At 32.1% G+C, this 24,766-nt stretch overlaps 1 protein-coding gene and 1 long non-coding RNA gene across 2 annotated transcripts; both read left to right on the top strand.

The window, feature by feature from the left end:
- The first annotated feature begins 16,064 nt into the window (after positions 1-16,064).
- LOC105781512 (uncharacterized) lies at positions 16,065-16,619 on the top strand. Its single transcript, XM_012606046.1, has one exon. The coding sequence runs from the start codon at positions 16,065-16,067 to the stop codon at positions 16,617-16,619; it is 555 nt and encodes a 184-aa protein (XP_012461500.1).
- A 5,967-nt stretch (positions 16,620-22,586) lies between these two features.
- LOC128035991 (uncharacterized) lies at positions 22,587-23,527 on the top strand. Its single transcript, XR_008192716.1, has 3 exons — positions 22,587-22,692; positions 22,899-23,062; positions 23,248-23,527. It is a non-coding gene; the product is annotated as an uncharacterized LOC128035991 (long non-coding RNA).
- The last annotated feature ends 1,239 nt before the right edge of the window (positions 23,528-24,766 follow it).

The following is a 24,766-nucleotide window of genomic DNA, read 5'->3' as shown; positions in this document are numbered from 1 at the left end:
GTAAGACGTTTTTTCGTTGAATATGATCATTGATTGGGTTAATTGTGATTATAGTAGTTGATTGGATTTTGCCTTTTTCAGATTAATTTAACAACTCTGTCGCGATTGCTACCATAAGAAGATAGAAATAGGTGGAACTATTGATAGAACTCTGCGTCTTCATGAATAATATATGAACTTATTTGAGACTTTTTGTACATGTTGATGTTCCTTATAGATGTGCTTTGAATGTTTTTTATTGTTGTTGACCGGAATGGAGGGCTCATTTGCTGACTATTTACTTTTTATGTACACAAGCTAGCTGCATTTGGTTTGCATTCATTACATCTTCAATGCCAGGGGGACTTTGCATTCTAACTGGTTACTGTTTGCTACTAAAAATTGTATATATATATATATATGTTCGTTGCAACGAGCACTTCACATTATTTCCTAATGTTATAACATCTTCAATAACAAGATCTTCATCTATGGCCTTTACTAATGTCAAGGGACACTTCACATTATTCCTCAAGTTGAATGGATGGGGAAAATGGATCTAGGGACTTCATTGACACATTCCTTCCCTTAAAAAGCCTCACTGATCTGATTTGGTTTTTATTTTTTATTTTTATGAATGTATTTATATTTGATATTTATGTCTAAGTCATATTTGAACATGAATATAGAATACGACATCTTTATAAATTAATATTTGTTATGTCATATCATCATGAACAGAAATTAGATGTAGAAACAAACTTGAATCCATTTATATGTTGAAATCTTTGAACCTTGTGGCTTTGTTATTCCAAATTAGCATATAAGTATTTCGGAGAAAATGACTTTTTTCTAAAGATGGAATGTTGGAAAAGTTATGTTATATTTAATGGTCATAACATTAATATGTATCCTTTGCACATTAATCTTAATTTCTATTTAGTTTATCATGAATTAGAAATTAGTTATTTTATTTTCTACGCATATTCAAAGATATACTTTATCTGATAACTAAAGTCCAGTTAGCCTTAACTGTACTAGATTGGTTTTAGTTTGGGCTAACATTTTATGATAGTAAATAATAAAATGGAATAATTCATATATTATATACAATTGTTGAACAATTATATAATCTTTTGGTTTATTTGGATTTCAAGACTTGAGTTTTTATGACTACGGCTAGTTCGAACAGTCCTATACTTGTGGATGATAGGTTTAATGAGTATGAAAGTGCTCTCAAACGTCAAAAGTCTACCACTTCGAAGGTGTGGGATGAAATGACAAAGCTTGAATAGGAGAACAAAAATGAATTGAAGGCACAATGTAATCACTATAAAAGTATCTTCTTTGTTGAATCTTCTAGTGGAACCTCTCATTTAAGACGTCATCTAAATAACTATTTGAAAAAAGTTAATAAGGACATCATTTGATACACCATAGCCACTCAACCATCCTTAGGAAGTAGTTTATCTATAAAAAAACTACAAGTTTGATGCTGATGAGTGTCGTCAAGCTGTTTCTACTTTTCTTGTGTGTGGTAAGCATTCATTTAGGACAGTTGAAGAACCAGGATTTAGATATATGATGAGAATTGCTAGTTCTAATTTTAATAATATAAGTAGATATACAGCTGCTAGGGATATCCTAATGTATTATGCAAAAGAGAGAGATCATGTTAAAGAAGAGTTGGCTTAAGCACCTGGTTTAATTTGTCTAACTTCTGATAATTGAAACTTAGAGCATACTAATGATGAATATATTTGCATTACTGCTCATTGGGTTGACAAAGATTGGAAGCTACAAAAGAGAATCATAAGGTTTAGAGCTTTATTTCCTCTATATGATGGCTTGAACATAGTAGATGAGCTTGTTTATGTTTATTGCAATAGGGTATAGACAAGAAAATTTTTAGCATCACTTTGGATAATGCTTCTTATAATGATGTTATGGTTTCTTGTCTTAAAAATTGTTTTCGTGTGAACCGAGCTATTTTGTGTGATGACGTTTTTTTTTCTAGTTAGATGTTGTGCACATATATTGAATCTTATAGTTAAAGCTGGTTTGGAACTTGCTGATGATGTTGTTGGTAAGATTCAAAATGGAATTAAGTACATAAAAAAGTTGAGAATTCATAGGAAAAGATTTTATGATGTGGCCGACAAAAGTTTTCATTTAAATGTGACTAAAAAGTTGCGTTAAAATATGTGTGTGTGATGGAATTCTACTTAATTGATGATTGAATCTTCTCTTTACTATAAAGATGTGCTAGATTATTGGGGCCAAAGGGATAAAGATTATCAAATATTTGCACTTTCTAATGAGGAGTGGAGAAATGTTACTATTCTTTGCAGATTTTTGAAAGTCTTTTATGATGTGACTTGTGTTTTTTCTGGTTCTAACTACCCAATGGCTAATCTTTATTTTAGAGGGGTTTGGAAGGTTCACAAGGTCTTACTTAATACGGTTAAAGGTCCTCATTCTTTTTTTAACTCCAATGGTTAAACAAATGCAAGAGAAATTTAATAAATATTGGGCTGAGTATTCGTTGATATTGTCATGTGATGCTTTTTTAGATCATCGTTACAAGTTAAATTATGTGTAGTATTGCTTTACTACAATCTATGGTATTCATGCTTTAGATTTTGTTGAAACCATTCTTAGAAATCTTAGACTCTTGTTTGATGAGTATGTTAAGAAATCCAAATCCACGTCTTCCTCTTTGGCTGGGAGTTCTAATGTTTCGGATAATAATCTTGTTGATTCTAGTTTGCATCAACACAATGTTAATAGTGTTGATTTTGGGGGAGATTTTGATGAGAGTGATGATTATAAACGATATTTAAATAAATCTAGCACTAAGAGTGAAAAGTCACAATTGGACATTTATTTGGAAGAACTGAAGCTTGAGTTGAATAGTCAAATAGATGTTTTGGATTATTGGAGCAAAAGTTCAGTTCGATATAATGAGTTTTCATTATTGGCTCGTGATCTTTTGACAATTCCAATATCAACTGTAGCTTTCGAGTCTGCTTTTAGCATGGGTAAAAAAGTTATCACACCTTTGACGAGTTCACTTAAGCAAAAACGGTTCAAGCCGTTGTTTGCTTTGATGATTGGATGCGAGCTAATGGATTTTCAACGGGTAATTATTATTCTCGTTTTATTGTTGTAATTTTATAATATTTTTATCAATTTGATTATCTAATTATTTATTCTTATTTCATGTTAGAAATTGGTTGAGAATGATGATGACGATGAGAATGATGTTTCTTCGATTGCTTTTTAGGTTACCTTTCTAATTTTTGATAATTTAATTTAGCTTACAATTTATAGTTTGTTATAAAATTAAATATGTTGATTGGTTAATGTGTAGATATTTTGGTTGGTTGATTACATTTTGCAGGTTTTTGGTGTTATTTTGGTGTTGTTGGTGATACTGTTTTTTGTGCTGTTTTTTTATGCTGTTTTGATGTTGTTTTGGTGCTGCTTTTTGTGGTGTTTTATTGTTGTTTCGCAGTTATTTATTATTTTATTTCGTTGTCGTTTTTAATATTATTTGATATTGTAGAACTTTTGTTTTATTATTAATTTTATTATTATTTTAGTTCTACCTTGTTTCTATTTTAATATAACCACTTTTTATTGTATTTTCAATTTGTGTATTGTTTTAAGAATTGTTTTAGTATCATTTTTTATTTGTTTATTATTTTAATATTTGTTTTTATGTTTTTAAATGTATTTAATTTATTATATTTAAAAAAATTATTTAATAAAATAATCTAAAAAAATTTAATATGGGCCGAACTGGGCTTGGACAAATTTTTAGGCCCAAATTTTGAGTCGGGCCGGGCCAGGCCTGAAATTTTTTTTAGGCTCGACCCGACCCATGATCACCTCTACTATTGATATACCAAATACTAACCTATTAAATATTATTAAATTGTAAATGTTGATATTAAAAGAACATATTTTAAACAACATATAATATTAAACAATATGATGTTAAAATGTTTTCAATAACAAATTAAAAAGCATTATATATATTTGAATCAAAAGCATAATATATTTAAATATAACATATTTCGAGATATATTATTTTTAAAAATAATATCATATTAAAAGGAATATTGATTATATTTGAACATAAGCATGCGTAAAATATATTATTATATCATATTTAAAATAATATAATATAATACGATACACAAACATTACATTACGACAAATGGTGGTCTTTCTTTTATTTAAGTTTTATGAGATAAATTAAATAATTTTAATATATTTCAATTTCAAATTCCTAATTTTTATAGAAGTACAATATTTTTCAAATTTAATTCTCAAGCATTCTCCACCAATAATGGTGATTATTGGTCGAGTTAGCCCGAATTTGGTTTGGGTCTCAATAGAATTTAGGCCCATTTTTTTCAGTCCGGACTCATCCTGAAAAATGAGCTTAAAATTTTATCTGAACCCGACCCAGATAAAAATTGTAACACCCCTAACCCCGTATCTATCATCAAAACAGGGTTACAGAGCATTACAAAAGTTTATAAATCAAACAGACAAAAAATGCAAATATTTTCTATTATATAACATTCATGTCAAAAACCAATCAAAATCATACATATTGTCCCTTATACGAGCCATCGAGGCCCAAAATACACATTAGAAACAAATCAGGACTAAATCGAAAACTTAGAAAATTTTTCAGAAACATTTAATATTTTCAACACTGTAGGGGTCACACGGCCGTGTGACTCACACGGTCAAAAGACATGCCCATGTCTAAGGCCGTGTAACTCACTGACTTGCATTCTTTTAAAAGATATAGGGGAAACACGCCTGAGACACACGCCTGTGTCTCTGCCCGCGTGGACAAAAATAGGCTATTTAATAAGCCATTTTTCTCACCCAACAAGGCATGTACCTTCAATTAACATTGTGTATATAAACAAGTTATATTATGGCATCCAAAACAAGTAAAATCAATCCCTAAACATGTAGTATATTCACATGCAACCAATATATTAAACGACAATTACAAACATATTTAACCATATAATCCATGTAACCAAGTAATCCACCAACATTTATGTCTAATCGCATTAATACACAACATGTAAATCATTTACTAAAACTTACCATTTGGTACCAATTGTACTAATTATTCAATAGCATCAAATATATATACACTTACTATAGCATAGTACTAAATCACACCAACTTATAAAACGTACCTCATATGCATTTTTAACTACTATTTTACCTTTCATCATTCAACCACAAATTGTAACGGCCCGATTTTGGGTCTAGTCAGAACAGTGGTTTTTGGACCATAAATCCGACGAAGAAAAATGTAATGACCTGAATTTTCAGAGGTGTCGGAATGGTGATTTGAGATCACTAAATTCGACAAATGAGTAGAAAATATTATTAATTTAGTGAGTATAAGTTAAATGTGAAATTAGGAAAATTTTTGAAATTGTGAATAGTTCACTAGAAATAAATATTAAAATAATTAAAATAAAAAATAAGGTATCGAGACCTCAGAGATTTTAAACCGAGCCATAAATATTTTTATAAATATTTATGGAGTGTTAAAAAGTTAGTATTAAAGTTTCGTTAAGAAATTTTAAAGTTCCTATAATTAATTGAACAAAAAGGACTAAATTGTAATAAATGAAAAATTATAGGAAATGATTAAATAGTTTAAATGATAAAAGGAAGAGGGCTTAAAAGGAAAATAGACCCAAGGTCTATTTGGGCTGGACGGCAAAGGTACAAAATCAGCAAGAAAATAAGGAGAATTAAGGGCAAAATTGGAATATCACAAAATTTACTTAATAAAGCTAGGATTGAAGTGGAATTATCTAGATTTCTCTTTATTTTTCTGCATTCTCATCAGCTAAAACATCATAGAAGGGTTTCCTTAAGCTGGTTCTTCATATTTTTACTGTAAGTAAGTTCAATTCTTGATTATTTCTTGAAATTTTTGTGTTTTTGTGACTTTTACAACTAGACCCACTTGTTGAATTCATTAGTTTTTGATTCTATGAAAGAAGTTGAAAGTTGCTATGAATACATGCTGAAAGTATATGATGCTTTAGCATGGAATTAGAGCTTTAAATTGTTCATATGTTGATTTTATTGAAAGAATTGAATAGATAGTGAACGTTTGGGACCTAATAGTAAAAGAGTTTGAAGTTAGGGTTTTATGTGGAAATTATGAACTTCAATAGTTGTGAAATAAATTATAATGTCTAGGTAAATTACTAATTGAGGAAAGTTAGCTTAATTGAGGGGTTAATTGATCAAGGACTGAATTGTATGAACTGTGAAATTTGGGGCAAAATAGAAATTAACATTTTGCACTAAAACAGTTTTGGATAGCAGCAGTGGTTTAACTTTGAAAAATCACCAAAAATTTTGGGAAATGAATTAGAGGGTGAATAAAATATTAAATTAAATCTTATTGAGTCTAGTTTCTCATTGAAGAAACAGTGTAAGTAATGAAATTGTAAATTATGAGATATAATAAATTTTGTGAGATAATGTCAGAATGATTTCGGGTTCCCCTTTTCTGACTTTGGAAAATCATAAAAAATTGAATAAAAATAATTATGAGTTATAATTTATATGCTTAGAATCCTTAATGAGTTTATTTTCAAAGGAAACAAACAGAAACATCATCCAAATTTTGTACAATTAGATAATTCATTTTTAGTGAAGAGTGGTCAGAACTGTCAGACAGCGAAATAGGAAAAATTTTAAAGAATAAACTGCACTATTTGATTGAACAAAAAATTTCTTAAAATTTTATGATAAGAATATATGTGAGTCTAGTTTCAGGAAAAATTAACGGATCTTAATTTGGAGCTCTGTAGCTCCAAATAAAAATAATTTAGTGACCCTGACTCAGATAAACAGCTTTCAATATACATGTGAGTGAATGGTGAAATTATAGTTAATGTTGTTTAAGTGTGTTATACACATTAAGGATGTGGAATGGATAGGAGGATGAGGAAAGTTGGGAAATATATGAATGATTTGTGTATAATTGGTCATATACTTGATTATAGTTGATAAACGATGAAATAGAAATTATGCTTATATTTGTGCATTATTGGTCATGGTTTAAGCTCATGTGTGAAAAATAAAGTTTCATAGTATGTGTGTATGGTATATTCGGTATATGATTTGGCATGAAATAATGTCATGAATGGTTTATGAATTAACACATGTTGGTAAGCGTGATACATGAATAAATGTTGTGCTCATCCATGCTTATAATGCTTATGCTATAAGTGTATTTGGCTAACATATTTGGTGAACATGCTTAGGCTTTGGCCAAGTAGTGGCTAGATTATGCCACGTTAAATTTATAAGTTATGCATTGAAATGGTAAGTGTCTAATTTGAAAATATGCTTGTGATCATGAAAAGGGTGGTAAGGTTTAAATTATGCAATCTCTAGTGAAATGGTTTAACATGTGGTTAGTTCAAAAAAAAAAAGAGTTATGTTTAAATACACTAGCTTGCGACTATGGTTGAATGATATGTTTATATCTTGTGTGATGTGCATAGGAAATGAGTGTGGAAAGGTAATGAAATAGTAAGTTCATATGGCTGAAATTTAATGATTAAATGTTAATTTCATGAATTATATAATGTATGATGAAATATATTTATTGTTGAAATGAGAATAAAATAAAAATGCAAAAACCGAACAAATGATCAAATTGAGCGGAACGCCGGATTTGAGTACTTCTGATAAGTGACAAGTGATAAGTAGTAGCTTCAGCTACACTTATCTGATCAGTGACAAGTGGTAAGTGATAAGTGATAGCTTCAGCTATACTTATCTAATCAGTGACAAGTGACAAGTGATAAGTGGTAGCTTTAGCTACACTTATCTGATCAGTGAGATAAGTGGTAGCTTTAGCTACACTTATCTGATCAGGGAAGAGTGACAAGTGATAAATGTGATCCGTGTAAGACCGTGGCAGTGTTATGGCTTCAGAAAGTGATAAGTGATCATATGCAAGACCATAGTTATACTATGGTAAAGTGGAAGTGAAGTACTCAATTTTCCATAACCGTTCCCTAATTTGATTAAGGATGATAAGTGACAAATGAACCCAAAAGAATTAAAGTAAATGGATAAGTGGTAGTATATTTATACCAGGATGATGTTGTTATTTAAGCTAAAGTGATATTTTCATTGCAAAATTGAGAATTTCATAAATGTGTTAATGAATGGTATAATCGATAAACGTTGAGTTAAATGGTAATTACGTATTAGTGTTGAACTTAATGACATTGAATTGTACGTGAATTAAATGGAAATTGCTAGTGATATGATTTAAATTGTGAGCATGAGAAATTGCGAATTGAACGAAATGGAAATGATGCATTGAATTGCATGAGTATGTATCGGGTCTCGTAGGCCCTATTTATTAAGATTATAATATTTTGAGGATATATTGTGAAGAATTATAAAAGCATGTTAATAATTTTGAAATTTTTAATTTAGATGTAATTTTATAACTAGGTTAAATACGTTTACAAGTGTATGTGTTCTGGTAATGCCTCGTACCCTATTCCGGTGTTGGATACGGGTAATGGGTGTTACACAAATCATTCCACACATCAACATTTTAAGCCAAATTATGCACATATCAAAATACCAAAACATAAGTCAAATGAGTGGCTAAACTCAACAAAACACATATAAGCCAACATTTAGCCAAAAATAACCTATGTAACACCCCAAACTCGGCCTAGACGTTATGGCCGAATCTGGCGATGTCACATGGAAAGGGATTTGAAGACAAGATTGTCGAGTTTAAAAACCGTTACAGTAAGTTAGCTTTTACTTAATTCGGAAAAGAAAACTAGTTGATTTCCTTTAAAACTTGTCTCTTAGCGGAAGCTTTTGTAACCAATTAATTTAGGGGAAATAATTTCTATTCACGAAAAACCTTAGTTTTTAGAAAAAAACCGTGTTTTGTGGAGTTGCAATTTTTAAAAAAAAATCCATAAAAAATAGTATAAAGTCCCAAATTTAAAGCCAACCAGTCCATAGTCCAGAAGATACATCAAAAACCCCAAATAAGTAATAAATTCTAGGCATTAATGGAAAACAGTTTAAAATTTACATGTGGCCACCGTCAAGTCCTCTGCTGCACCGACTCGTCAAGTCTGGGGATTACCTGTGTAGATTAAACAGAGAAATGGTGAGTTTTTACAAACTCAGTGTGTAATCCCCACAGAAAACATGTATACAGATAATCAACAGAATTCCGTTATATATAGTCTGGGGCCTGTGCCCATTACAGAATCAATTTTGGCCTTAGCCTATATCAGATACAGAATGCAGATACAGTAAATCAGAATCCTACCCACCAGCCTCTACACACCATCTCCGTCCAACCCTACACACCATGTGGGGATTAAATAAACCCACCTATCCCTACACACCATGTTGTACCGAAATGAAGCACATAATCAGAACGTTGCACTGAGCTGCCAGATAACAGACTTAATAGCCTTTCAGACACTTCCTCCAAATAACATCAACCCACCCGATGCAATCCAACATACAAAATATGTCATGCCATTATGCAATTAATAGTACATACATTTAGATATCATAAGTCATGCTCGGTATAAAAATTAGACAGACATATCACACATATAGGGGTCTAAGTAAAGCTTACCAACCCTACAATAGGTCCACAGTCGACTTGGGCGACCCGTGCAACCTTACAGAACTTTTCAGAAAAATGGACTTACACGCTCATGTAGCCCACTCGGCCCAAATTGGCCTTGGCCGCGTGATCCATTTTTAATGTAACCCTGCTAGCTAAATATCCATATATGTTTTCACTATTTACTTATGTGTTCCTTCAAAGCTGTCTACTTGAGTCACTGTTACTAAATTATTTATATCTTGAGCTACAGAATTCCGAATTAAAATCTGGTTGATGTCTTTGAAACTAGACTCAAATACCTTTCTACCATAAAATTTTTAAATTTTTGGTTTAGCCAATAAGTACGGTAAAATCTTCAAACTTACTCCTATTCTGCTGTCTAATAACTTCGACCCTTCTTTGCTAAAAGTTAATTATCTCTTAGTACAAAAGTTGGACGAAGTTTCCATTTGTTTATATTGAAAATAGACTCATTAATAATTTAAACATGTAAATTTTAACCCTAATTATTTTTCTCCAATTTTTGATGATTTTCCAAAGTTAGAATAGAGGAACCCAAATTCATTCTAACCTTGTCTCATAAAGTTTATTATATCTCACGATTTACAATTTCATTACTTACATCATTTCTTTTATGAAAAACTAGACTCAACAAGCTTTAATTTCATATTTTTTTCATCCTCTAATTCGATTTCCACAATTTATGGAAATTTTTTCAAAATTAGCTTACTGCTACTGTCCAAACAGCAAGCAATTTCAGCTTTTCGCCGAATCCTTTTTTTTTTTGCGTTTTGGGTACACACCTGGTTTCGTTTGATGCTAAAACAGTCCCCGAGAACTCTAAAGCCTATAATCAAGATACTAAACATCAATTTAATATATTTACAAGCAAATTAACAACCAAGAATGAACAGAAACCCAACTTACCACCAACGATACCCCTTCGTTTAACTATTGTTAAGACGAGAATACTGAATTCACCAGTCCGAGCCTCCCCCTACGCCCAAATCATAGAGAAAAAACATTATCATTTTAGTCGCTAAGAGATTCATGATAGAAACGAAAAGAAACACTTACCGAAACTAAGCGAGCACTAACCGCGTGCGAAAACGAAGGAAAATTAATTGATTAGGGAAAACTCAAGAAGAAAAAGAAGAGAAAGATGGAAAAACTCAAAGAATTTTGCCAAGAGGAGAGGGAGAAGAATAGACGGAAAATTTTTTTTGGAAAAGAGAGTCAAAATTCGATTACAGGAAAAAATAAAATAAAATAAAATCCCGATAACCCCCAAAATCCCTTAATTTTTTCCCCTAATTCCCACTACACATCTACTACTTAGAATCCCCCTATTACACAACTCTATCCCAAAATCTAAGCAAAAATAATACCCTTGCCTGTATAGGGATTCAAGCACAAAACCTCCACCTTAATAACACACCATTTAACCACCAGACCAGTAGGCCCATTCTGATGTAATTTACCCAACAATCAAATAAAAGCCTACTGAACAAGAGTAAGGCCTAATAAATTCAAAATACCAAAATTTTCCCAAGTTAAGGCTTAAACTTGGGACCTCCCAAACACTCCCAGAACACATAACCACTGAAGTTGACAAATATTTGTGTCATATTTTCAAAATAACGAAATTAGAAATTTTAGGGCGTTACAACCTATACATGCCATTATAACTAGAATTAAAACATTCAAAAGTACCGATAGAACCGATGGATGGTATGATATAACTCTGATAAGCTTCCAACCCAATCGAGCTTCCGTTAATCTGAAAAGTAAAGAAAAATAAATACGTAAGCAATGAATGCTTAGTAAGCTTGTATAAACTTTAATCATATCAATTCATTTCAAATATGAAATTTATACATATCAAGAATAATCCAATATTGATACCACAATACTCATGAAGTTATATTCAACAACTCACAAGGTGAATAAATCCATAGCATCACTTATACATATTATTCTAGCATAGTAGGATTTTAAGCAACTTTAACTCTTCCAAATTTCTTTATTTTCATTTGCATTTCTTTACTTTCCACACTCATTCCATATGCATAACACACCAGTTATAAGTATATCATTCAACCATTGCCACAAGCTAGTGCATTTAAACATAACCTTTTTCGAATTAATCACATGATAAGTCATTTAATAAGAAATTGCATAACTTAAACCTCACCACTCTTTCATGAGCACTAGCATATTTTCATTTGAGTACTTACCCTTTTAATGCATCATATAAATAAACATATTACCATTTAACCAATAGCTTGGCATTTGCCTAAGCATCAAACAACAACACTTGTTAGCGTACTTGCACATATTTCATATAAATTCAACATTGATAAATTTATTTTCTCGACATGTCACAATTGAATTTATTACTCATTTCAACTTACATAATTTCGTTGTATCGTCATATCAAAAATATTCATTTATGTACACATAGTGACAGATATCATTCTCCTACCGTTTCTTCATAAACATATATCATTCATTTCATTATATCAATATATCATGTACAATAATTTCCATGTATTTCGTATATATATTCCGATAATAGTTTGTATCCAACTCATATTGTCTCATAACAGAACATTTCCCAATGAACCATTTAGAATATCGTTGGATATATGGGTAGTACACCGAAGTGTACAAAACTGTAAATCGTCAATTCATGTACATGTATGCTCATACGAGCATGTAAACGGGAAGCTCTTCCGAGTCATATAACGGGAAGCTCATATGAGCTGTATAATGGGAAGCTCAAGAGTCAAATTGGAGAAGCTCATGCGAGTCAATATCGAGAAGCTCATGCGAGCCAATATCGAGAAGCTCTGGAGAGCCATTAATCGGGAAGCTCATGAGAGCCAATTAACGGGAAGCTTGTGAGAGCCAAATAACGGAAAGCTCAAGAGATCCATTTATTGGGATGCTCATAAGAGCTAAATAACGAGACGATCTTACGAGCTGTGGTGTGTCCGCAACACATGCAGGACCACAACCAATTCGAGAACCCTTAATGACAATGTCATTTGCATCCATTGAATTTCTTAAGTTCGAACGAGACTTGGTACTTATCAGATATCTTCGGATATGTGATCAATACTTATATATGGCAATCATAACATTCAATTTAAACATATAAATATACAACTTAGTTACACGAACTTACCTGGCTAAATTGTAGAAATACCAAAGTTCAGGAGCATTTTGGTAATTTTCTATTTCCCTCGATTTTCCACCCGATCTTGATCTAAATTAATAATTTCATTCAATATATTAATTTAGATGATAAAACAATTCATTTCATGCAATTTGGTCATTTTTATATTTTTACAAAATTGCCCTTAATTTTTTACTTTTATTCAATTTAGTCCCTGAACCCAGAACATGCAAATTAACCATTTTAATACAAATCCAAGCTAGCTGAATATTCATGCCATTTAATACAGCTCATTTTTGCAATAATTTCACAAAAAAACTTGTATTTTTACTATTTTAACAAATTAATCCTTAATCGAAAAATTCATCAAAATCACTTAACAAAATACTTTTATTTAAAAATAATTTCTCAAATTCATCATTTAACATCAAAAATCATATAGATTCATCAATGGCAACATGCGAAAAAAAAGTATATTATATTTTAAACTTAAGTATATATATAATTTGTTTATATTTTCTAAAATTATTTTATCAATAACTTTTATTAATATGTTGTTATTTAAATAATAATGATTTTATAAAATACACGAACAATTTGTGCATAGCATAAGATAGAAAATTAGTATATAATATGATAAGATACACAAGCATTATATTGCGAGATGACAATTCTCCTTTTTTTATTTGATTTTTATGAGATAAATTAAGTAATTTTAATATATTCCAATTTCAAATTTCTGATTTTATAGAAGTACAATATTTTAATTTTATGTAAACATATCTTATATAATTTATATAATAAAAATAATAAATTTAAATTTACTTGAATTCTGTATTGAATTACAGACTAATTTATTTTTTATGGGGCTAAACATATCTAATATAAATTCATACAATCAGAATTGATAAATTTAAATATTATCTGAATTCCTCATTTTAGGTATTAAATTACAGCTGATTTAAGTTTATTTCAATTAGAAGTATTGATTTGAGTAAAAGGAGAGAAGTTAATTCATCTCAAGCTTACCACGATCTGAGTACTGATATTTTGGTAATTTGATCATTCAAATTGGTTTTGTTTTTCACATGAATTTTAAATATCTCCTTTTAATTCTTAATTTCCTCTGTTTTGTTGCAACTCAAGAGTAAATTTGGTGGTTGTTTCATAAAATTAACATAAAAAATTAATTAATTATATAAATGACTCATTTTTTTTTATAAAATACTAAAATAACCAAAATCTATAAAAGTTGGTGGAGCCAAAGTGTTTGACACCACCAACATGCCATGTCAGCAATTGGGATAAATTAATTAATTTTTTGGTAGAACCATTTAGAATGGCGCCACCTATATAAATACTAGGGAAATACTGCAATTTTTTAAAAACTAGGAGGCTTTAAACAAATTTACCTTTTTCTGGTGGAGCCAAATAATTTAGCGCCACCAGATTCCAATGCCCTATTTTGCTACCTATTATGCTGCCTATTGTTCTTTTTTTTTTTTTCATTTATTTATTATTTTTTCTATTTTTTTTGTTTGTCATTTTTATTTTTTTATTTGTTTTAAAATATTTTAAATGTATATTTTAAATGTTTTATAATATTATTTTTTAAAATTTTAAATATAATTTTTTAACGTTATAAAATATTTAAAATATATTATTTTGAAGATGTTCATGACCCTTCATTCAGTAACTCGAGTCGTGGCATTGTTTTACGAAATCAACTTGGAGGCGACATCTTGAACGTAGATCTAGATGCAACGCATGCATCTGAGTTCCCTGTGTATGCTAATATAGTACTTGCTCATAGATTGACGTCAAATTTGCAGTTGGAGGAGTTGTTCGTTAGGCAACTGTTCGAGAACAAGGCAAGTTGTGTGTTTGCCACCAAACAGTACAACATGAAGTTGTCGATTGATTACAAGGTTGCCAAGTCTACACCGACATTATATGTTGGGGAATGTTAGAGAGCCAGTGATGGGTGTGGTTGGTGGGTTCGGGCTACATTTATACAGATGACTCAATAGTGGAAAATACGAAAATTAGAAGGGCGTTATACATGCACTGCCACATGTATGTCTCAAGACCATAGGAAATTGAATACCAAAAGTATTTTCAACTACATCATGCCACTAGTGAAAGATAGCCCAAGCATTCCTGTGTCGACATTGATTGCGGACATGCAAGCCCGTTTCCAGTACAGATGTCATATAGGAAAGCGTGGTGGGTGAAACAAATGACCATACAAAAATTGTACGGTGACTGGGATTAGTCATACAATGAACTTCAGGGTTGGATTTCAGCGATGGTGGAGTACGTCCTAAGAACTGTCATGGACTTGCAAACATTGCCTTATAGAGCCTGAATGGTCAATTAGAACTGAGGAGAAGAGTTTTCCGTCGATTGTTCTGGACTTTCAATCCATGTGTTAGGGTCTTCTGCCACTGCAAACCACTAGTATAGGTTGATGGAATGTGGATTTATGGAAAATACATGCAGATACTTTTGATTGTGGTTGCACAAGGCGGTAATAAAAATGTACTACCGATTTCTTTTGCCATCGTAGAGTCGGAGAACTCCGAATCATACGCATATTTCATTCGAAACTTGCGGAGGCATGTTGTCAGGCAAGATAACATTTGCATTATCTTTGATAGATCAAAGGGCCTTGTTGCTGTGATTCAACAATTCGAGGTTCCATGGAGGTCCGTCTACTATATTCATCACATTACTGTCAACTTCCACAATGAGTACAAGAACAAAGATTGGTGCAAACAAATCGTGAAAATGGGTAAAAATATCGTATTTAAATTCGTATTTTTAAATATTTCGAGTCTATTTCCTAATTGGGATGATAACGTGTTTTATTGGAATACATACCTAGGATATGAGCTGGAAGTACACTGATTCAGACATAAGTTGGTGAGGTTAGAGACTGATATGGCAACGTCTAAACCTTCTCTCAAATAGTGGTTGGGTAACATGGAGCTGTGGCAATGGGCTCAATATTTTACTGAGGGGGTACCAACACGGTCATATGACGACCAACCTCGTTGATGCCGTTAACTCTATCTTAAGGCGTATGCATCACTTGCCAATTTCAGCGGTTTTTTAGCCACATTTTACAGGCTAGCAACCTTAATGCCAAAAATGGAGTTGAAACAAGCAAAATAGTTGGAGGCAAGACACATGCACGTCGAAAATATCAAGGATGCCATGAAAAAGAATGCTCAAAGGGCTAGGTCGATGAATGCAAAACTATATTCTCGAAACTTGGAATCTTTTCAAGTGATAGAGTACATCGATCATCAGTCGGGGATCCCGCTACGGTCTTACGGAGTTGATATCCGAAACAGGCGGTGTCAGTGCAAGATGTTTGAAACACTACGGTACCTGTGTGTGCATGTGGTTGTAGCGTGTGCTACCTATAGTTTGAATGTTGAACAATATATTGACGATGTGTACACGCTTGAACGTACATTGCGTATTTTAGGTAATGAGTTTTCCGTATTAAGGGATGTATCGATATGGGAAGTGCAACCGCTTAAGTTCGAGATGTTGCCAGATCGGTCACTACATAGGAAAGTCAAAGGTCGACCGACAACAACAAGGATTCGGATGGATATCAGAGAACAAGTCTATCCAAAGCATTGCACCATATGTAGAACAGTTGGCCACAATTGGAGCAAGTTACCCCATGTAAATGTCTATACTGGTCAATCTTCACGGTCTAAAGGAAATTAAATGTTGTACCTGATGTTTGCATTTTATGGTCTTTTGGAAATAAAGTTTGTATTGTTTAATGTTAAGTTTTTATTATAAATTAGTTGTTGCAACTTTTCATACTTTAAAATATATTATGTTATAAAAAAGGCTAATACATAAGTTGTATAATTATAAAGTAATACAACAAATATTACATAACACTTAAAATGTACATGTATAAAAATTGGAATGAACTGGGAGTGGTATCGCTATTCAAGGTATAGCAGTTTACGGGCCTCTATTGATAGGATGGATGTTGGGGTGTATTGTACACATCAAGAGGATCGGTAATTGGATCAAATGTGGCTTGAGGCGGGGTGGAGTACATATTATTACCAAACATATCAAATGATATCGGTGGTTGCTTTGGGTGATATAAACTCGAACCGCCCATGTCCGGGTGATATGAACTACTCTACGGCCCATCATAAAAAACAGCAACCCATTGGTCCGATATGTCCAAAGGTTGGTCCTCTAAGTTGGGCTCTGCCATATGTTGATCCTCTAGGTCGAACTCCTCTATAGGTGACTTCCATGTTTGTTGTCGTGATCTGGTACTATCATAAGTTGTCCACCATATAAATAAACGCGATATCAAGTCATGTACCACTGCATTCGAGGGACTAAAGTCAAACATACAAGACTGCATCTTAGGCCACCTATTGTACCGGACATTCAATAGTGCTACATAATGCTTATGTTTCACACTCCAATCTGTTGTATGTTTCCCCCTCATGGTCTTACCGTGGACATCAACAAATTGTAGTGGATCAATTGGCACAAATTGTCTACACCTAAATTGTCGCATAACTCGATCGGTGTTGTACCACTCAATGGTTGAGAAGTTGAGCATCGACGTGTTAATGCACCACACATGGGCTTTGGCATGAACCCAATGATGAATAAGGGTTGCAATGTTCAGTGTAGAATATGACATCCATAAGAATTACACAATATAACATAATGAGTCAAGTCACATCACATACTGCAAGTGAATAAGTTAAATCAACGTTACTTAAACTATATGAATATATATTACTTTACTTTCTCTCCGGTGGACGCCTCTATCATTTGGTGGTAAATGATTAATGTCTAGCTCGCACCAATTCCCAGAGACATGGCCCATCTGAAACCGAAATAAACACGTTAGCACTTAAACTTGGGAAAATATTATCCACACTTATGAGTTGTTAAATGTTAAGTATAATTTTGTTTTTACTTATTTACAACTGACCACGAATATGGTTAGTGCCTAACAGTCGCTAGAAATGGCATCTTGTATAGAGCCCAAGACTGCAGCAGACCCAAACAATCGGCCATGTTACTAACCCCATGTTTTGTTGCTCAACAAAGCTCACGGTACAATATGCCCAACACTGCTGATCCCTATCTGTAAGTACCGGCACGAGAAAAATCCTCCAATAGAGGCAAGTACTTTAAGTGGACCTTATTAGATGTGTTGTCTGGCATAAGTACCCCCGATCAACTGCATAATATAGGCTCGAGCAGCACACATCACCTCATGCTCAGTGGCGGTGCTCAATAACTCCTAAAAATTTGCTCTCAACCATGTCAATGTTAAGCATGTGAAATTATGTTCCTTATCACTAGGGGATCATCCAAGCAATCTGTGGCATAATACTGAAGGTTCCAACACTTTGCTTCGGCCCGTGACCACAACACCGTCAATTCGTAACCCAAGTTGCATAGTGATGTCTTCCGATGTGATAGTGCACTCCCCGAATGACATAATGAAGGCGTGGGTCTTCGTACACCACCGCTCAACCAAGACGGATATTAAGTTCGCCATCGGGTCAAACCTTCGGATCAATGCGACGTCCCCAAATCCCACCAATTGTAAGTATGACATGATTCATTCATCCGTATTGTACTTGGGAAAATGAAACCGCAACCTCAAAACCAGATACCCATCCCCTATGGTAAAATTTTTATAGAAATATGATAAATCAATTATCTATATAATTTAAACATAAAATTATATATTGAAGAGTAAAACTGAAAGCTTGAGAAAACAAAAACATCACACTTATATTATACCAACGTAGTCATTCTAAGTATTTTTATTTAAGTTAAATTTAATGAGTAATAAAATTTTAATAATAGAATGAAGATTTGTCATAAAATATTAATAATAACATGTAGAGATCAAATGTAATTTCCAAATATGTTTGAAGCTTAAGTATCATTAATTCTCTTTCATTATTATGTCCTAATCATAATTAAGCATTAAAACAAAAGGCAACCATATAACTACAAAAAGTACATCAAACAAAGAAAAACAATAATGTCCTAAAAAATATAGGTGGTATGGGTAAATATAAAAATAAAAAGGCTTATTTTTACTGAATCGATATCTATAATAATACATAGAGTTTTACATATAATATAAACCAAGCATATTCAAACTCAAAAATTTATCTTACATACGAGAACTTTTATAAAAAAATTCACTCATTAAAGATAAATTTAATCATAACTCTAATAATTTCGAGCTTGATTCAATCTGATTTGAACACTTATAATATGATATATGAATTAGTTGAAGCCAAATTAATATATCTTCCTAGTTTCCTCATGTGAATGTGATTTTTAATTTTTATTTAGGTGGTGTCAAATTAGTGAAAGACAAATGTAACTTTTTTACCCCATAAATGGAACCAAGCATAGCAACAATGCAAAATTAAGCAGAAAGGTCGTCATATTAAAAAAAATTAATACATAAATTTATAAATGTGTCATAAATTAAAAAAAATTATTATTAACACGTAGAGATTGATTTCATGCACAAAATGAGTTAAAAAGGATTAATAACAACTAAATAGAGATCAATTTCATGCAAACAAACACGTTGAGCAAAGTAACGCTTGCCAACAAAAAATGAGAAACTAAAATGGAATCTTTTTATTTAATTTATAATTAATTTTACCGTTTCATTGATCCTCGATGAAGTGTGATCCATATTTACTCCAGAAGACATTTTGATATCTGCATAATTTTAAAAAAATTACATAAATTAAATATAATTAATTATTATATTACAATAACTATAAAATACAAAATAACTATAAAATACAAAATACAAACTATAAATACCTTACTAGTTTTTTTTTCTTATTTCTTCCGTCTCTTCTTTTACAAAATATTTGAAGGGGACCAAAACCCCACCTTCTTAAATAGGGGACCTTCTTCATCTCCCCTTCTATTTTTTTTTAACTAAGAATTATTAAGCATTATAAACTTATTGACTAGTCACACCGCTGACATCGCTGACACTATGTAACCAGTCATAATATATATTTTTAATTTTTTAATATATATATTTAAAAAAGCCATAGTTTATTTAACAAATAAATCTTTTTTTATTCTTTTTTTTCCAATCAATTCAACTTTCAATTTTTTCTCATTTTTTTTCAATTTTTTTATTTTTGGTCCTCCATTTTTATTTCTATTAAAATGTCCCTTTAATTTTCTTGATTTCACATTACATAAATTATTTACGGTTTTTTTATAAAACTAACCCAAAAAACTAATTAATTACATAAATGACCTATTTTTGATAAAATATATAAATAACCTAAAATAGGCAATAAATATACAAATATACATAAAATATTATAAAAATAATAAACAAATAAAAAATAGAAAAATGAAATAAAGAAAAACAAATAAAAAGAGAAAAATGAAATAAAGAAAAACAAATAAAAAACAGAAAAGGACAAACAAATAAAAAAACAAATAAAATGAAATAAAGAAAAACAAATAAAAAAGGAAAAGGACAAACAAATAAAAAATAAAAAAAATGACAATAGGTAGTAGAATATGCAACAAAATAGAGCGTTGGAATCTGGTGGCGCCAAATTATTTGGGTCCACCAGAAAAAGGTAAATTTGTTTAAAGCTTCCCCATTTTTTTAAAAAAGCGCAATATTTCCCTGGTATTTATGCAGGTGACGTCATTTTACATGGCTCCACCAAAAAATTAATTTTTTATCCCAATTGCTAACGTGGTATGTTGGTGGCGCCAAATATTTTGGCTCCACAAAATTTTACTGTAGATTTTAGGTTATTTTTGTATTTTATCAAAACATAGGTAATCTATGTAATTAACTAATTTTTTTGAGTTAATTTTATAAAAAAGCCTAAATTTGGTACACTAAGGAAATAGGTTAAATTCATGTTTCTTTTGATAGCAAAAGTGAATATTAATGTATTGCATTATAATTAACATTGAACAAATTGTCATCATTCAATTTATAAACATTGATGACTTAGAATATTTTAAACATCACGTTTTGATGATAAAGAAACTCCAACTTTTGGTTGTGTGTGTGTGTGCAATTACCGTATATTGTGTTCCTAAAAATTCAAGTGATGGAAGTGCTTCTTTTGATGATAAAGAAACTCCAACTTTTGGTTTGTTTTTGTATCTTCTTTAATTAACCATCAATATTTTGCTTAGAATATTTTAAACATCACCTAGTTATTTTTTAAGTTTATTGATAGCTTATTATTAGAGAAAACAGCTAGCTGAGTAACTAATGTAAGTTACGATCAATTGCATTTAATTGTAAGCATTTACCATTTTTTGGTATTATGTTTTCATTTCATTTCTAGTTGTGCATCAATATAAATACGCACTACTCCTGTACTCACTCTTCAGGATTAATGAAATAAATTTTTTTTTTACATTTCTAATATAGTATCAGAGTTTTCTTTCCCGATCGTTGTGCTCTCTATGGATTATACAGTCTCAACATATTCAAAAAATGGGAAGTTCTTCAACCCTTCGCTTTTGGCTCTCAAAAAGTGACACTTCTGGTCGATGATAGTAATTTCTTGGCTTGGAAACATGTTTTTCTTGTCATCAAAACCCATAGACTACATCAATTTATTAATGGACTTGTTACTGTGTCGTCGCAAGTAATCGTTGGTGATGATGGTGTTTCCGTTGAAAATCCAGCATATGCTCAGTATGAACTAGACCTGCCCATGGGCTGGGTCGGGCCGGGCCCACAAAAAGTTTCAGCCCGTTTACTAGGCCCGGCCCGAAATATGGGCCCGAGATTTTGCCCGGGCCCGACCCGAAGAAAAAATATGGGGCCCGAGTCCGGCCCGGCCCGGCCCGTTTTTAATTAAAATTAAAATTAAAATTATTTTTTTAATAAAATAAAAATTAATTGTTATTAAAATTAATTGTTAGTAAAATTATCAAATTATTAATTGTTAATTGTATTAATTGTTGTAATAAAATCTAACATTTGATTAGTAAATTTATCAAATTATTAATTGTATTAATTGTATTAATTGTTGTAATAAAATCTAACATTTGATTAGTAAATTTATCAAATTATTAATTGTATTAATTGTATTAATTGTTGTAACAAAATCTAACATTTGATTAGTAAAACAAACTTGATGTTTTATTATTATTATTTTGTAACACTAGTCAAGGAAATGAAAGTAAATAAACTTAAAATAAAAAACTATTATATTTTAAAATTAAAAAATATATATTTAATATTTTCCGGGCCAGGGCCAAAAAAATCTTGCCCGAGGCCCGGCCCATTTTTTAAACGGGCCTAAAATTTTGCCCAAGCCCATATTTCGGGCCTATATTTTTACCCAAACCCTCCCATATTTCGGGCGGACGGTCGGGCCGGGCCAGGCCGCCCGGCCCATGGACAGGTCTAGTATGAACAGCAAGACTCGGTGTTATTTGCGTGGCTCCTCTCCACCTTAAGTGCATTACTTCATAATAAGTTGATTGGTAGTTCCTCCTTTGCATATAAACTTTGGGAGGCTTTGACAAGGATTTTTGGCACTCAATCTACCACCAAAGCCAAGAGGTATAGATCTCTCTTTCATCATTTTAAGAAAAATGACCTTTGTTCTCTCTCCTTGCATATGTTGGACAACTGCTGCCCCAACCTAATCGAGCACCAGGGTTTACTTGTGAAATGACATGGTCAGTTTTGTGGAGGCACACGACCACAATGTTAGATCTGTGGCAAAATCAACCATCTTGCTAATAGGTACTTCTACTGATACGACTTGGCTTATGATGATGATGCTACTAACCCTATTTTTGGAAATAGACATTCTATTGGGCCATCTACTCACTTGAGTTGTGGGCCGTTTGCTTCAGCCTACATGTGTCCTGATCATGGCCCATCCGAGTCTCGACGATCCAAGCCCTATTCTCATTATTTTGATTCGTTTGTTTCTGGATCATCTACAGGTTCTTTACCTTCTGTCGGTGCTTCAAATATAGTACAAGAAGATGTTGCCTTAGTATCATCCACTCTATCTGTTCTCTTTGAACTGACGTGGTATCCTGACAGTTGGGCTACGACACATATGCTGAGTGTAGCTCGTATAATGGATCAAGTAAAGTGGTTATAGGTAATGATCATACTATAGCTATCTTGCATGTTGGTGAATTTATTTTATCTATTGGTTCTAACTCTTTTCTTCTTAAAGACTTGTTATATGTTCCAGATATTCATAAAAACCTCCTATCTGTCTCAAATTTTGTGAAAGATAATAATGTGTTTTTTGAATTTTATCCAAATTGCTGCTTTATAAAGGACACGGAAGCACGACAGATATTTCTTCAAGGTGTTAAGTTCAATGAGCTATATCATTTCTTTCCTGCCACCACCGAGTCCAAGTTTGCATTGATTGATACACATACGACTGCTGATGAATTGTTCCAGACATCAGATTCACATGTCAAGTTCAACCACTGGCATAAAAAGGCTTGGTCATCCTTCTTTTAATGTTATGAATCAAATGCTAAATTCTTGTAATATTTGAATTCCTAGATATAAGTCTTATTCACTGTGTAAAGCTTATGAGCTTGGTAAAAGTCATAAACTGCCATTTCTATTGAGTAAATCAGTGTATTATGCTCCTCTTGAACTCATTGTTGCTGACTGATGGGGACCAACTCCTAGTTACTCTTCAGGCTATCAGTATTATATCTCTTTTTTGGATACATTTTCCAAGCATACTTGGATTTATTTTCTCAGAAAAAATTTGATGCGTTGCAAGATTTTTTTTTTTAAAACATATGTTGAGCTACAATTGGGAGTTAAGCTTAAGCAACTTCAGACAAATGGTGAAGGTGAATTTAGAAGTTTTGATTCAAATATCAAGAACTTTAGCATTGCACATCGTCTCTCTTCCCCACACAGGTCTGAACAAAACAACTTGGTGGAAAGGCGACATCGATAGATCGTGAAAACCGGTATGGTATTACTTACACAAGCACATTTGGCCCTCTCTTATTGGGCTAATGCTTTTTATTCTGCAATATACCTCATGAATATAATTCCTACAAAGGTGTTGAGTGGAGTATTTCCATTAGAAAAACTTTTTGGACAAAAACTTTGATGACCACCTAGTTAGAGTTTTCGGATGTTTAAGCTATCCTTTGCTATATCCGTACAATCGACCCAAGTTACAGTACAGGTCTACTCCTTGTACATTTTTGGGGTATGCTCCTATCCATAAAGGCTACAAGTGCGTGGATCAAACTGGGCGTGTTTTCATCTCTCGGCATGTATGATTTGATGATTCCATCCACTATAAATATGCCCTCTATTTCGCCTATGTCTGGTGCTTCTGATTCTATTACACTGTCACCTCAGTCTTCTACTACATCTACTCATTCTGACATTCTATCTTTGCAAGCATTAGATTCAACTATTCTTGTAGATCATATTGTGATTCCTTGAACACATTCCTATGACCTTTAGGTATAGCTCAACAAGTCCCTGGTTCTAGTAACATTTACCCCATAGAGACCTAGAGCAAAGTTGGGGTGTATAAGCCCAAAGCTTGCATTGCCATGGTTAGCTCTATTGAGCCAACTAATATCCATAAAGCTATGGTAGTTCCCTCATGGAGGAATGTTGTCCAGGATGAGCTATAAGTACTAGTTAGAAAAAATAGTTGGGATTTAGTGTCTCCACCTCTTGATCAACCACTCGTTGGATGTAAATGGTTGTTTAAGGTAAAAAAGAAGGCTAATTTACCAAAAAAAGTCGTTTTTTTTCAAAATTTACCGAAATGGGCCGATTTCTTGATTATTTACCGGAATGG

The sequence above is a fragment of the Gossypium raimondii genome, chromosome 13, assembly GCF_025698545.1.
Source record: "Gossypium raimondii isolate GPD5lz chromosome 13, ASM2569854v1, whole genome shotgun sequence".
NCBI lineage: Eukaryota > Viridiplantae > Streptophyta > Magnoliopsida > Malvales > Malvaceae > Gossypium > Gossypium raimondii.
Note: the sequence above shows the minus strand (reverse complement) of the source record. Positions and strands in the feature narration are given on the sequence as shown.